Raw genomic sequence first — 13,342 nt, forward strand, 5'->3', positions numbered from 1 at the left:
GTATGTACCATGCATGGTGCATCCGTATGCATATACAGATGCCAAAACGACGTTGTTTTATTAAAAACGTGCATCCCACTTAAAAAATAAAATTCAGTTTCGATTCCCCTCAACAGCATTATGTGTTCATAGATTCTGGAAGTTTAGTTCATAGATTCTGGAATTTTAGTTCATCGATTCTGGAATTTTAGTTCATAGATTTTGAAATTTTAGTTCATAGATTCTGGAATTTTAGTTCATTCATTCTGGAATTTTAGTTCATACATTCTGGAATTTTGGTTCATTCATTCTGGAATTTTAGTTCATAGATTATGGAATTTTAGTCATCGATTCTGGAATTTTAGTTCATCGATTCTGGAATTTTAGTTCATCGATTCTGGAATTTTAGTTCATTGTTCTGGATATATAGTTCAAATTATGCACAATATAATGTTGTTGCTGGGAATCGAAACTGATTTTTTTTTTAAGTGAAATGCGCGTTTTTAATAAAACGACGTCGTTTTTGCATCCGTATGCACCATGCATGGTGCATACGGATGCACAACATAATTTACCAACCCCAAGACCATCTCTAACCATCTGCACCAAATTCTGCACTATATTTTACATCAAAAAGAATATTCCCTGTATATTTATACATCAATTTGTATCATCTCCAACCCATTACAACAATATTATTTTATAATACTTAATAACCAAATATATTACTTAATATAATAAATTCTTTGCCCAAGCTTTATTTCTTTCATTTTTTTTCTAAATAATCCGGCTAAAAACTAACCCATTAATGTAGCACATAACCTGAACCCAATAAAACAGTTAGTAAAATATTTTCTCCTAACCAGCTAACTATAAGGTCATCTATAACCCTCTGCAATAGATTTTACCTCCAAAAAAAAAAAATGAATATTCTCAGTATATTCTTACACCAATTTTTTTCTATCCTCAATCAATTACAAAAAATTCTGAACAAAATTTTATTTATACACTAAAATATGTTTTTTTAATAAATTAAGACATTGTATTATAAGTTTAGCTTATTTAATATAAAATATAATTATAATGTACATATTATTTTATTTCACAATAATAAATCATATAACATATATTACATTTAATTTTCATATGCGGTGACATTGAATATTATTACCTCTTCATTCTTGTTAATCTATTATGTTTAACAAATAGCGAAATAATTGTTTTATATACATATGTGTGTGTGGGGGGTGGGGTGAGGACGATGACTAATCTTGTGCATTCTTTATTTTATAATATTATATTATATATATAGTAACTTATTTATCTGTATTATTAAGGTTATTATACAAATAAATATACACTTTCTAGCCCCATTACATTTTATATTCTGATCCAACCCAAAACACATACATAATTTAAACTTTATATTAAGTACAAAATATTTTTAAGCCCAATCAAAGCTGGGATTAAAGCTCATCCCGTATGTCTATCCAAACCTATGTAGAAAAGGCGCAAAATGCTTTGCCTTCATCATTTTTCGCTCCAAGATGCGCAGCTATCTGCTCTCCTATATGTTGCTTCGTCTCTAAACCCTAGAATGATACATGTGTGATGCACAAACTACTTATTAATAATATTATTGTGAAATTTTATATGGAACAAAATATCTTTTAAAAAAATAAATTGAAATTTATATGTTAAAAAAGTAATTTTATATATGTTTAATAACTTTTTAAAAGAATCGACATTTAAATGCAAAGCAATTAATACGCAATTACCAGATCAATTCACAGAAGTATTATAAATTTACAAACTATTGATTAGTATTTGCACCCGTGCGATGCACGGTCATATATATAGTATATATATACAGTATAATATAATAAGAAAAAAAAAATATAAAGTATAAAAAGCTAATAATTTTGAAATAATAAACGTTGAAATTTTATTACACATTCTTTGTACACAACATTTGTAGTTGTACTTATAAATGATACATTTTCACCACAAAAATGTTTCAGTATGTAGAATGAAGAATATTTCGTAAACAATATTTATTATGGGGGTTTACATGTAAAGATTAACTAATATTTGATATGCAAACAATAAGTTGTTATTAGTTATAAAACAATGAAACTGAAAATGCTATGAAAAGTAAGGCATGAAAAAAAAATTAATTACAGATTATTGAAGACTTCACCTTCATTGTAAATCTAAAACTTTAAACCATTTGGGTTGCTAACTATGGAAGCAAAAACATATGCTTTGACTATAAACGTTGGTTTAATTTCTTTAAGAGCAGCCCTGAGATAACATATAATATGACAATACTTATACAAATAGATTTTGCATAATTTGCTTAAGATAACTTGACAGATTTCCAGTAGTAAAGGATTTCAACAATTTCATTAAGATACAATACAATTTAGAATCAACCTAATAAACAATCATTATTACATTGACCATGTTCCACACAATTATATGGACCATAAATAAAAATTACATTTTTAATATACTAATTTTTAATATACTAAGGGTATATTATTTATGTACGTAAGGTGTATTTTCTGAAAATACATTTTTAATGTGTATTTTCTAATTTGTTTAAAGGAAGTTATTTACTAAATTTTTAATATAATATACCTTCAATACAAAAATAATGTACCTTTAGTACAAAAATAATATATTTCTAATACATCAAAAATATATATGATATTTATGGTCCACACAGTAATTTGCCCCTAATAAAAGGGTAAGTTCCAAACTTCATTTAAGATGGGAAAAAGTGTCAAATTGGCCCCCTAAGTCGAGTGGATAGTACGTGCAATTGGGTCCCATAAGTGAAAAAAGCTTCATTCAGGTCCCCTAAACCTGTAAAATTGTTCAATTAAGTCGAAGTTGACTTGTTTATCAGGTTAAATGCATACGGTGTTGACACGTGTCTTTATTTTATTTTTTTATTAAAAATATTATTTATTATAAATTAAATAATAATAATAATAATAATAATAATAATTAAAAATAATTAAAAAAAAAACATTTGTGGCCGTCTAGCCACAGCCGTCTAAGGAAGCTAAGACAGTTGTTCCAGTCCCCTCCGTCTAGAACGAGGGCGGCGGCGAAGGCCGTAGTCCTCGTCTAGATCTAGAAGACGGTCATGGCCGTCTTCCTTAAACAGTCGTGGCCAGATGTCCACGGGTGTCCTTAAAGAAGGAAGACAGCTACCAGTTGTCCGGTGTGGACAGCCGGTGGCTGTTTTTTTTTTAATTTTTTTAGTTACTCCATATTATTATTATTATTATTATTATTATTATTATTATTATTATTATTATTATTATTATTATTATTATTATTATTCTTTAATTAATAATATTTAAAAAAAAAAAAAAAAAAAAGGACACGTGTCAACACTGTATGCATTTAACTTGATAAACAAGCCAACTTAGACTTAATTGAACAATTTTAAAGGTTTAGGGGACTTGAATGAAGCTTTTTTCACTTCAAGGACTCAATTGCACTATCCATTCGACTTAGGAGGTCAATTTGACACTTTTTCCTTTAAGATGCATTCTAATTCCTCTTTTGCTGTGCGCATTTAATGGTCCAACATAAATTCAATAATTATTAATGTCCATTCTGTAAACAATAAATGGAAGGATAAGTATATGTATATATATATATATATATATATATATATATATATATATATATATATATTAGCTTCTTCTTTTTTTTTTTTGAAAGGAGCCTGTACGACATTTATTCAAAATATGCAGAAATAGATGCTGGTGGATCATAGTCCGAGTACATACTAGTTGACTGAGTAATTACAGTAGATGCTAGAGTATGAGCTAAATAATTATCTAGTCTAGGAACATAATGAAGTAAACAATAATCAAAAGATAATATACTAGTCCTGTAACTATCAATGGCATAACCCAAGTACGATCTTGACGAGTGTGTCATAGATGATAAATATTGTTGAAGCACCAAACAATCCGTGAAGAGCTCGATAGACTTTATTTCGCGACTTCTTAGCCACGACAAAACTTCCTTGCACGCAAAGGCCTCCGCCATTAGGGCCGAAAAACAGTCTATCATAGGGGCAGTCATAGCCGAAACATAATGTCCTTGCCAATTTAGAATAATGGCTCCCACCGCTGCTTTGTTTGTCTGTGGGTCGTACGCCGCATCGAAGTAACATTGATCCCTCATGTTTTGCGTGGCTTGGTGTACCATGTTCGGCGTTGGCAGCTGTGATGTAGTCGGCACAGCAATAGTATTGGTTGTTGCCGAAGGGACCGCCGTAGCAGTGTGGCCGTCCACCACGGGAGCAGTCTGGCTGCTTGATGTCGCGGAGGTGGCCGGTGGACGCAGACCAGGATGGGCTACTTTCCAAGCATTCACAGCTGATGATGCCATTGCAATTATCTTCCGAGGCCTGGGCAAGGTCGCATCCCATACAGCCCCATTCCTTGCACGCCAAATATAATATAAAAGTGCCACTGCATAAATAATTCCATCATTATCTAAAATATTCGTCAAATCATTAAACCAATCACTGAAAATATTTGTGACACTATTGGGGATTGGAAGGTGGGATTGTGCCCAAACGTTTGTCGAATAATCACATGTGATCAAAGAATGCACAATATCTTCATGCCCAATCCCACACATGGCACATGTTGGATCAATATCAACTCTCTTTATAAGTAGGTTCTTTGTAGTGGGCAAAATATCATTTAGAGCTCTCCACAAAAATGTTTTCCACTTTGGGGGGCTTTAAGCTTCCATAATATTTTCCATTTATCAAAGGTTCCAACCGCTTGGGTGTAGTTACCTACTATTTCTCTATAGCCACTTTTAACCGAATATTCTCCTTTTGGGTCCCCATACCAATACCACAAATCCTCATACTCTGGTGACACAGGTATTTTTAAAATTCGCTCTACATCCTCAGGGTCAAAAATATCAGTTAGAATATCCTGATCCCAGGTTCCTGTCTATTGATCCATCAGTCCCATCACCTTTGCCTGTGTCAATTCATAAGTTCAAATTATTGAACATTTGGTTGTGCATCATATTTATGAAAATGTTGTAACCAAGGGATTTATTAGAACAAAAACATTTAACTTGTGGTGCACTGTCATTTAATAAATTCTTCAGTGATTAATAGAGTCTTTAGTTTCTTCAAAATTGATCCTGGGCCATTTCAGTTGTAAGGCTCAAAACAATTTTGTGGGACACATAAGTAAGACTCATTATGTTCAATTCATTTAAAGTGAACATTGAAGTTATTTGGGAAGTTATGGTGTATGTTTAAGATTCCAAATTTATGGACTTGGATCTTTGGTTTATTGTCCCAGGTTCCTCTAGCTACTCTACAGCCATGTATCTCTCCCTTTGCATGTGCCTATTTTAATAATATTGAAAGCCCTTCAGCACAAATAATGAACAAATAAGGTGACATGGGATCACCTTGCCCTTCACCAATATATTAGCTTCTTTATTTGTATTATTAAGTTGGAACATAGAAATCAGACATATAAATAAACATCTTTCAGCCAATTTATATTAGGCCTACATAGTCTAAGCGCAATTTAAAGAGTTTAAAGCCCAACCCACCCTAATCCTAAGTATAATTTGGCAAATTATGCTATGCGCACGTGCGCACCTTTGCAAGGTGCGCACGGCGCTAAAACGGCGTCGTTTTTCATGAAAACGATGCTGTTTTAACTATAAAAAAAAAAAAAAAAAAATTGTTCGAAACGCCGTTAACAGCGTTAATGGCATATTCGTTATGAAATTATGAATATACAGTTATGACATTATGAATGTACAGTTATAGAATTATGAATGTATAGTTATGGAATTATGAACTTACAATTATGAACATAGAGCTTCGAAAATTATGAATGTTCGGTATGGAATTATGAATATACAGTATGGAATTATGAATGTACAGTTATGGAATTATGAATGTACAGTTATGAAATTATGAACATAGAACTCTGACATTATGAACTTACAATTATGAACATAGAGCTTCGAAAATTATGAATTTACAGTTATTCAATTATGAATGTACAGTTACGGAATTATGAATGTACAGTTATAGAATTATGAATGTACAGTTATGGAATTATGAATGTACAGTTATGAAATTATGAACACAAAGCTGTGAATATATGCTCCTATAACGAAGCGGTCTGAAATTAAATTAAAAAAAAAAAAAAAAAAAAGGAAGATAACGGTGCCTGACGGCACCGTTACCGTGCCCATGATGCACGCTGGGCACGAGCCCACAGCATAACTATCCGTATAATTTGGATGAAACGATTCGCCTTCTTCAATTTTCAGTCCATGCTTCACGCCACTCGTCTCCGGCAAATTATGCTATGCGCACGTGCGCACCTTGCAAGGTGCGCACGGCGCTAAAACGGCGTCGTTTTCCGTGAAAACGACGCTGTTTTAATAAAAAAAAAATGTTCGAAACGGCGTTAACGGCGTTAACGGCATATTCGTTATGAAATTATGAATATACAGTTATGACATTATGAATGTACAGTTATAGAATTATGAATGTATAGTTATGGAATTATGAACTTACAATTATGAACATAGAGCTTCGAAAATTATGAATGTTCGGTATGGAATTATGAATATACAGTATGGAATTATGAATGTACAGTTATGGAATTATGAATGTACAGTTATGGAATTATGAATGTACAGTTATGAAATTATGAACATAGAACTCTGACATTATGAACTTACAATTATGAACATATAGCTTCGAAAATTATGAATTTACAGTTATTGAATTATGAATGTACAATTACGGAATTATGAATGTACAGTTATAGAATTATGAATGTACAGTTATGGAATTATGAATGTACAGTTATGAAATTATGAACACAAAGCTGTGAATATATGTTCCTATAACGAAGCGGTCTGAAATTAAATTTAAAAAAAAAAAAAGAGGGAAGATAACGGTGCCTCACGGCACCGTTACCGTGCCCATGATGCACGCTGGGCACGAACCCACAGCATAACTATTGCTCGCCTCCTGCTTCCTCCGTCGATCCACACTCGGCGTTCACTTCGTCATCAACGATGCCCGTCCTCAAGCTAAGCTCACATTTTCTCGTGCTCTCCATCTATCGTTTGTTTCTTCCTTGTAGGTTAGGGATTTCATCTATATCATATTTCATCTGCACTTTAACCGATTATACCCAAATTTTTTCTTTCAATTGTCGGCTTACATCAGATCTCCCCTACAGGTTGCTAGTTACCTTGATAGTGTAGATGTGGCCGATACAATGATTCGGCAAAAATTGAAAAACCCTTGTACATATATGTATACTTTTTTTCGATATAATTTCATTTTTTTCAGATTTTATTTTGATTTTTTATTAAATATTATACTTTTCGTTTGCAGGTCATGTTCCTTGTGCGGAATCAGATATGTGGCTGATACAATGATTCGGCCAAAATCGAAAAACCCTTGCACAATTTCTCTTCAATAAAACGACGCCGGCGTTTCAAAAAAAAAGTAAAATCAGTCTGTTTATAATTTCTGTATAGTTTTTTTGATATAATTGCATAATTTTCTTTGGTTAGCAGGTCATGTACCTTGTGCGGAATCATTGAATACTGGGTTTGTAGGCCTAAGGAGGGTTCACCTAACTTGGTTGATTATGCTGAGAAACAGGCCTGAAGAGCTGCATTAGAAGTCCAAAGCCTTCGGTAGAGAGGACTTTGGACTTCTACTGCCAATAATTTGACTCCACCATGGGGAATGAGAGCTCTTGTCTCTGGATTTGCAGAGAGTTATTTTTTAATCAGAGGAGATGAGGACTGATTGTAACAGAAATGCAGAAACAGAAGGGGTGGCTTATCTGATACTGCAGAAGTTTCTGCATTCAGAAGCTGCATCTGGAGGCTGGAGTGCAGATCTTCTGATTTGCTGGATGGTGCAGAAGGGGATTGTGTAGGAAATGGCTGAAGGATTGAAAGCTAATTTGACCTGGCTGAGGAAATAGCTGCTGTTTGTGGTTCTCTGGTACTGAGAGCTTGTGCGGAATCATACAGGTTATGTACCTTACATAGGTAATAATATGAATTTGAGTTATTTTGTTGAATTTACATTTCAATAAAGATTTACTTGTACAGCATGAATTTCTTTCAACATTGAATAATTTTTTCAAGATAATGATTTATGTTACTAACAGAAAATGCAGAACAGAAGTATTTTTACAGGAAAAATACAAAATTGATATTACCTGTTTGTCTTGGGAAAGACATTCCCTCTTGCTAGTACTCTCCTCGCAGTCAGGTACTTCGTAAGTAGGTTTGGACCAGTCGGACTCATATTGCTCACCTCCCCACCTGAGAGGCTGAGAGGCAAGAATGTATTTTTGCAGTAGATTTCGAACTCTTTCCTCTATGGTGTTCAAACTCAGTTTACATCACTATTTATAGTTGGGAATCAAAGTTGTATATCATTAGTTTCTTGGGAAAATCGCACTTTTGGTCCCTCAATTGTTTCCCGATCTGTAATGTGGTCCCTCAATGTCAATTTCAGTCAATTGGGTCCTCCAGTTCTTTAAATCATTGTCAATTTGCCCCTCCGGTCAAATTTCACATGGACCATGGTTAAAAGCGTGGATAGAATGGTAATTTCCAATACCCTTTAACCCCTTTCCTTATTTCCACCGAATTAACCCCAATTCACTTACCATTTCTGCCATAACCAATACCCGTTTCTTACTCCCATTCCGCAAATTATCCCTGATTCACGTACCAATTCTCCCAAAATCTACGAAGACGACGAAGTTCATATTGCACGGCCATGTCTTCAAACAATTTGTGCGACTCAGTTGAATGGATTCCAGAAGTTCGTTGTTGGTGCGGCGAAGTCGCTCCGGTAAGGATGTCCTGGAGTTATGCCAACCCTGGAAAGCGATTTAGATCATGCCCACGCTATGGAGTACGTGTAAGCATCATAAACGAATCTTGAGCTGTTCTTAGGTGTTAGAGTATTTAATTTAGCTTTGTTTATTGATTTTGATTGGCAGGGGAATGGGCACTGTAGCTATTTCCAATGGTTGGACTCCGATGTCTCTGACCGTGTGTCTAAAGTGATTCGAGGTTTATTGAAGAGGTTAGATATGCAAGAGAGTGAAATGCAAAGGCTTCAAGTAGTGATTGATGAGAAAACTGTCCAGCTTAAGAAGAAGACTCTGACTTCAAAATTTCAATTTTTGTATGGTTTTGGATTTGGAATTGTGGTTGGTTTTCTTTGTTTTAGGCTTTGGATGACAAGTGTTGATCCAAGTGAAAAGCTTCTACAATTGGCTTAGGAATTTTAATGCGTAATGTTTGTAAAAACTTGGGAATTTTAATGCTTATGAACTCTATTGTCAGTTTGGATTATTGAATTAATGCAAGTTATGTAATCTATTGTCTGTTTGGATTATTGAATTAATGCATGTTATGTATAGTGGCTGGAAGTTAGATGATAGATTCATTGTTAATACTGAAATGACCATTGGCTTGGAGTTAAATGACCAAATGTGCTGAGTAGTCTATTTCAAAGGGACTCACTGTTAAACTGCTAGCATAATAGAGTCATAATAGATTCATAGATTCATAATGAGTAAATTTGCAAAATACATTCATTGTTATCATTGGACAAATGTATCTACTGATTGTGGCTTAGATTCATGCTGAAACAGCCAACCAAAAACATACAAAAACAGCAAAAATATCAAATGACCACCAAACTGACCACCAAAAAATATCAAATGACCACCAAATTGTTTACAAAAAAACAGTCAAACTTGAACTAGAAACTTGTGTAGCTTGATGATCAAATACTTCATTTCTTTTTGTTGGCCAATCTCTGCATTGCATGAGTTCTTAATGCTTGAGCTGTCAGAATCTTAGGGGCAGCAGTTGAACTAGAAACTTGTGCACCAATAAAGGTTGACTGTTGTGGAACCTGGTTTTGAAGTGGTTGTGCAGGCTGAGAACCCATTACCTCCTGAGATGCCTAAACAAAGTATTGCTCAGTAAGTTCAGAAAGTTTAAGTAAACAACCAACATAAATCAGGAACATCCACTTACCATTTCATCAAGTACAAATGATGGCACTTGTGTTTCAACTGGTATCTCTTCAAACTGCCCTTCAACATCACCTTGCTCTTCAAACTGCCCTTCAACATCAACATGTTGATTAATCTCTTCAACTCTTTCAGATGCCTATAAGATGATAATATTAGTTTCAACAGTCAATTAATAACAAAGAAATTTAAACTCAAGTAATAACACAACCTGTGGATTTTTAGCCTTGCAAGTAGTTTTATTATGCCCTGTCAGTCCACACACTCTGCATCTCTTCACCTCCCCTAGTTTCTTTGTTCTGACTTGACTATTCTGTTGCTTGCTCTCTTGAATTGGATCTATCTTTCTCTTTTTTTTTTAGGCCTACCAGGTTGTGCCTTATACTTTGGGGGAATTGGTGCTAGAAGATCTGATTTAACCCATAAATCTGAAGACTGAATGGGAAGTATTGCAGGTTCATAAGTTGTCAAATAAGTCTCAACTGTATAACATTGATGCACATAATCTTCAGGGCTTTCTCTTTGTTTCCTTATAGCTGCTACACCATGACTGAAAGGAATGCCAGTCAGATCCCATCCTCTACAGCTGCACTGTCTTTGGGATAAATCCACCTTGAAGGTCTTGAAATTCTGATCATCAACTTGGTATATATTATCATGTGACTTATAAGTACTATACCTAGCTGACATATCCTTTGCATCTTCTAGACACTTTCTGATTTTGGGACAGATTTTATGTTGATAAGTTTTCATTTTGTCTCTATTCTTTTGCATTCTAGTCATTAGATAAATCCTTATCTTATCAACCATGGTTAGGATATGCTTGTCCCTCAAACTAAAAATAGTGCTATTCCAGGACTCACACAAATTATTCAAAAGCATATCACACTTTGGAAAAGTGCTAAAAAATGCCCTACAGTAATGCCTAGGATCTCTGGCAGCCAACCACTCAACAACTTTGTCATTTTCTTCCTTTAATTCCTCCATATACCTTTTAAAATCTGCCTCAGTTGTAGCTTTACACACAGCCCACAATTTTAACTTCAGAACATTTCCAGTAAAGCCATCCTTCAGAAAGTTGGCATGCATATGCCTTACACAGAACATGTGCTCCAATCCAGTAAACAATTCTTCAACAGCTGGTAACAGACCTTTTTGTTTATCTGATATTATAGTCCAGGCATGAGGATTACTTCCTATGTTCAAATCATTGTCTAGCAGTTTTAAAAACCATGTCCAACTTTCCTTTAATTCTCCCTCAACAACAGCAAAGGCTATAGGAAACATGCAATTATCTCCATCAAGACCAATAGCACTTAACAGTTGCCCTCCCTTCTGACTACCCTTCAAATGGCATCCATCCAACCCAAAAATAGGTCTACATCCTCTTAGAAATCCTTCTTTGCAAGCTGCAAAGCAAACATACAATCTAAGAAACCTAGGTCTGCCACACTAAACTGACTATCAAGCTTCATCTTGACAGTACTCCCAGGATTACTTCTCTTTAATTCATCACAATAATCATTAAGCATCTTGAACTGTTCAGAATCTTGACCTTCCAACTCCTTTCTAACCTTATGCTTAGCCCTATAAGCCTGATGTTTTGTAACTTGACAATGTAATTTCTCTTTCACATGCTCTTGAAATTTTCTTCTCCCCCAGTCCATTTTCAATCTAAAATCATCCTTGTACAACTTAGCAAGGAATCCTGAATTAACAGTTTTGTTTTCATCTTGGTCCCCACATGTGTGTTCAGGGTTGTATGTTTTAATTTGAAATGGACATCTAGGATTGCTTCTTGAGGAAAACATTGTCCAGCTGCAGATGTCTGAGTGTCTACAATAAACCCTTACCCTTCTGGACTCATTCTTTGCAAATTTAATATCTTTTCTTCTCATTGCCTCATAATACTTTACAGCCCACTTAAACTCTGAGGCAGATTTAAAAATCATTCCCAAAACAAACTTAAAACCTTCTTTTTTCAGGTTTCTTTCTTGGAAAATAGTTTCAGGACCATTCACTTCCCTCTCAGAATCTGAATCAGCTAAACTCCTAAAAATGTCTTCAGAAACTACACAATCAACTTCATCAACTTGTACCTCATCATTGTTCACCTGCTTAGAACTAGGACCAGGACTATTGACTTCTACCTCAACTTCTTCAAACAAAGTTTCTGGTCCATTTACTTCCCTATCAGATCTTTGTTCACTTGTCTCATCTATCCCATCATTCAACAGTGCATCATCTCCCAAAGTCCTAGATATCTCTACTTCATAATCCCATTGATCATCATACAAATGTTCAACATAAATATCCAACTCCTTGTTTGTTGGAACCTCTAAATCAAGAACTATAATATCTGCATCACTGGTCAGTTTGCTCAGTTCAAGTTTTTTTGCATTTTTTCTACCCTTTTTCTTAACCCAGAATTGGACCTTTTTATCACAAAACCTTAGTTGTTTTACCATCCTTCTTAAATCCAGTAAACTTCCCTCTTCACTATTGAAATGATCAAAATACTCAACAAAACAATCCATATACTCAACTTTTGGCTTCCATACCAAATTACCACCAATATGCAGTTTTAAAGTAAACACAGATGAAGCCTCACCAACATCTATAAAGCATGAATTTAAATTCAGTGTCAATTTTACAGTTTTATAGTCAAAAATTGGATGAGCTATTCACAGTACAATAAAGACACAATCAGTGCACTACCTATGGTCCCCATGTGGCTACAACAAAGTAACCAACAACAACTGGTCCCCACTAAGCAATAACTCCAAAACCCAACACAGTGCACATGTCAAAAATATACATACAACCCTACTTCAAGTTCCTCGTACATGCGATTTTCCCTTTATTTAAGTAGAACTGGTCCCCACTAATCCCAGAACCCAACACATTGCACATGTTAGACACACAAGACAAACTTTATCTTTTCAACTGCACAAGAATAAATAAAGCATAGGATAGCTCAGATACTTACACGTAGGATTTGAATTGGAGCCATTTATCCTCCGACTAGTCATGCTTGTGCTCGTCCTCGTCGTCCTCTTCGCAGCAGTAGTATTTGGGGGTTAAATGTCTGATTCGCAGATTGGGGGGAAGCTAGGGCTTAGCAGAAATGGTAAGTGAATTGGGGTTAATTCGGTGGAAATAAGGAAAGGGGTTAAAGGGTATTGGAAATTACCATTCTATCCACGCTTTTAACCATGGTCCATGTGAAATTT

At 34.6% G+C, this 13,342-nt stretch overlaps 1 protein-coding gene and 1 long non-coding RNA gene across 3 annotated transcripts; one reads left to right on the plus strand and one right to left on the minus strand.

The window, feature by feature from the left end:
* The first annotated feature begins 7,079 nt into the window (after positions 1 to 7,079).
* Positions 7,080 to 9,420, plus strand: LOC109154460. Of its 2 annotated transcripts, none has more exons than XR_002049694.1 (4): positions 7,080 to 7,166; positions 7,424 to 7,537; positions 7,609 to 8,980; positions 9,063 to 9,420. It is a non-coding gene; the product is annotated as an uncharacterized LOC109154460 (long non-coding RNA). The 2 variants fall into 2 exon arrangements; XR_002049695.1 differs by lacking the exon at positions 7,080 to 7,166 and adding an exon at positions 7,282 to 7,332.
* Positions 9,421 to 9,865: 445 nt separating this feature from the next.
* On the minus strand, positions 9,866 to 12,840 carry LOC109154411. The gene is made up of 5 exons (XM_019302209.1): positions 12,828 to 12,840; positions 11,572 to 12,726; positions 10,488 to 11,518; positions 10,114 to 10,248; positions 9,866 to 10,039 (listed from the first exon to the last, which is right to left on the minus strand). The coding sequence occupies exons 1-5, from the start codon at positions 12,838 to 12,840 to the stop codon at positions 9,866 to 9,868; spliced, it is 2,508 nt and encodes an 835-aa protein (XP_019157754.1).
* Positions 12,841 to 13,342: the final 502 nt, after the last annotated feature.

This window comes from Ipomoea nil, unplaced genomic scaffold (assembly GCF_001879475.1).
Source record: "Ipomoea nil cultivar Tokyo-kokei standard unplaced genomic scaffold, Asagao_1.1 scaffold2647, whole genome shotgun sequence".
NCBI lineage: Eukaryota > Viridiplantae > Streptophyta > Magnoliopsida > Solanales > Convolvulaceae > Ipomoea > Ipomoea nil.